The sequence below is a fragment of the Gordionus sp. m RMFG-2023 genome, chromosome 1 (assembly GCF_954871325.1).
Source record: "Gordionus sp. m RMFG-2023 chromosome 1, tfGorSpeb1-WG-v2, whole genome shotgun sequence".
Taxonomy (NCBI): Eukaryota; Metazoa; Nematomorpha; class Gordioida; order Chordodea; family Parachordodidae; genus Gordionus; species Gordionus sp. m RMFG-2023.
In genome coordinates, this window is record NC_088775.1 from 58,810,080 (window position 1) to 58,811,982 (window position 1,903).

General features: G+C 31.9%; 1 protein-coding gene across 1 annotated transcript; it reads right to left on the minus strand.

Moving 5' to 3' along the window:
- Positions 1-325: 325 nt before the first annotated feature.
- Positions 326-1,690, minus strand: LOC135927969 (uncharacterized). Its single transcript, XM_065464262.1, has one exon. It carries the CDS (start codon positions 1,688-1,690, stop codon positions 326-328), a length of 1,365 nt encoding a protein of 454 aa, XP_065320334.1.
- Positions 1,691-1,903: the final 213 nt, after the last annotated feature.

Below are 1,903 nucleotides of genomic sequence, written 5' to 3' on the forward strand. Positions count from 1 at the left end.
TCGAATCCAGGATCGTCAATCCTTTGATTCGATCCTTTAACAACTCTGATTTTACCTTTCATACATTATATCCTTAGTTCTAAATTTGGTTTATTGAAATAAAACATCCAAAAACAAAAGCTATAAAAACCAGGGTTGTGCATTTGACCGGTCAAATACAATTCGGTCAATTGACCGATATTTGACCGGTCAAATATGGTCAAATACGGTCAAATATGGTCAAATTCAAATAAATGTTTTTTACACCAATATTAACTTTATTTTGCATTTATATAATATTATAATAAATCTATGTATAATAATAAATATCATAATATTTTTTAATTCATTCTATAGTCAATGTTTCACCCTCCGTGGCAGAGTCTTGTTCCGATTCATATTCAATATCATTATTTTCTTTAATATTTTTAATCAATCTTAAATTATGATACACTCTTACTAATTTTCCTGCTGTAGAAGCCTTTAATCTATTTCTGTTTTTCGTGTGAATATTGCCCCAAACCGACCAATTTCTTTCAGAAGAAGAAGTCGAACTAGGAAATGTTAGTAAAATATTAGCGACTACTCTTAATGGGCAAGGTGGGCAAAATGCATTCCACCAACTTGAGGCCGAAATTTGATTGTTTCTTATGGAAGTTACAACTTTCCACATATTATGGCTATTAAATATACCGCTTTTGCTTCTGAAATTTACTATATTACTCAAAATATTTTGATTATCACCACCTTGTAAAATACCCAATTCTTGTATTATATTACATACTTCATCAAATTCAGTATTAGTAAGATGCTCCCCTTGATATTGGGGGTCCAATAAATAAGCAGCATTGTGAGCACATGTATTTATATCAGTTTTTCTCTTTTCAAACATAACCTTAATTTTTTTTTCTTGAGATGGAGAAAATATAGAATCATGGCATGATTGTATTATGTGTTTTTCCAAATTAAGCATCTCGTTTTTTACTTGGGCCAAAGTACATTTATCCCCTTGCACTTTCAACAATGAGGTAGTTAAAGGTTGGAGTATAGCTAAAAATTTTAAATTTTTCGTCCAAAATTCTTCGTTTAATATATTATTGGTAATTTCTATGGGACAATTATCACAAACAGCTTCTTCAACAACTGATGCTTTTAGAGCTTTCTTGCATATTTGAATTTGCTCCATACATTTTATTGACGATGCCCATCTTGTTTGGCTAATTGTACTTAATGTAGATGGTATGCCATGAAGATTCTTATTACGGGAAAATACTCCAGCTGGTATGTGTTTATTCTTGAAAAATTTAACAATTTTTTTAATTATTGAAATATGGTCACTGAAGGCGTCCAATCGTTCAAAATCGTGAAAGAATAACTGCAATGTATGCGCTGCACAACCATAACATTGTATATGATTATAAATAGATTCAGATTTTAGAATTCTCCAGGCTGCTTTCATGTTAGCGGCATTATCAGTAACTAAAGAATATACTTTTACCGGATTCAATTCATGAATTACATTTTTAAATTCCTGGGCAATATAATCTGCCGTATGGCGATTTTCCTCAGTATTTAGAAATTTGTAGAACACTGGAACAGGCGTCATCACCATAAAATTAATAATACTCTCGTTTCTAATGTTGCTCCAGCCATCTGATACAATTGATAAGTAAGGAGCTTTATCTATTATATCTGCAACTCTCACCTCCATATCACCTGACGCTTTGTCTAGAAGATATCCAGCCAGCTGCCTTCTCCTGGGTAATGTGTAAATAGGACGTATTTTTTTAAAAAATTCTTGGATGTAGGGATTTTCAGTGATGTGGAAAGGTAATTGCTCGCATATACAGCCTTTGCAAACAATTGATCCAGCTCATTTTTTTCTTTGGGATTAATTCTATCTAGGAAACCGGTTATACAAGAT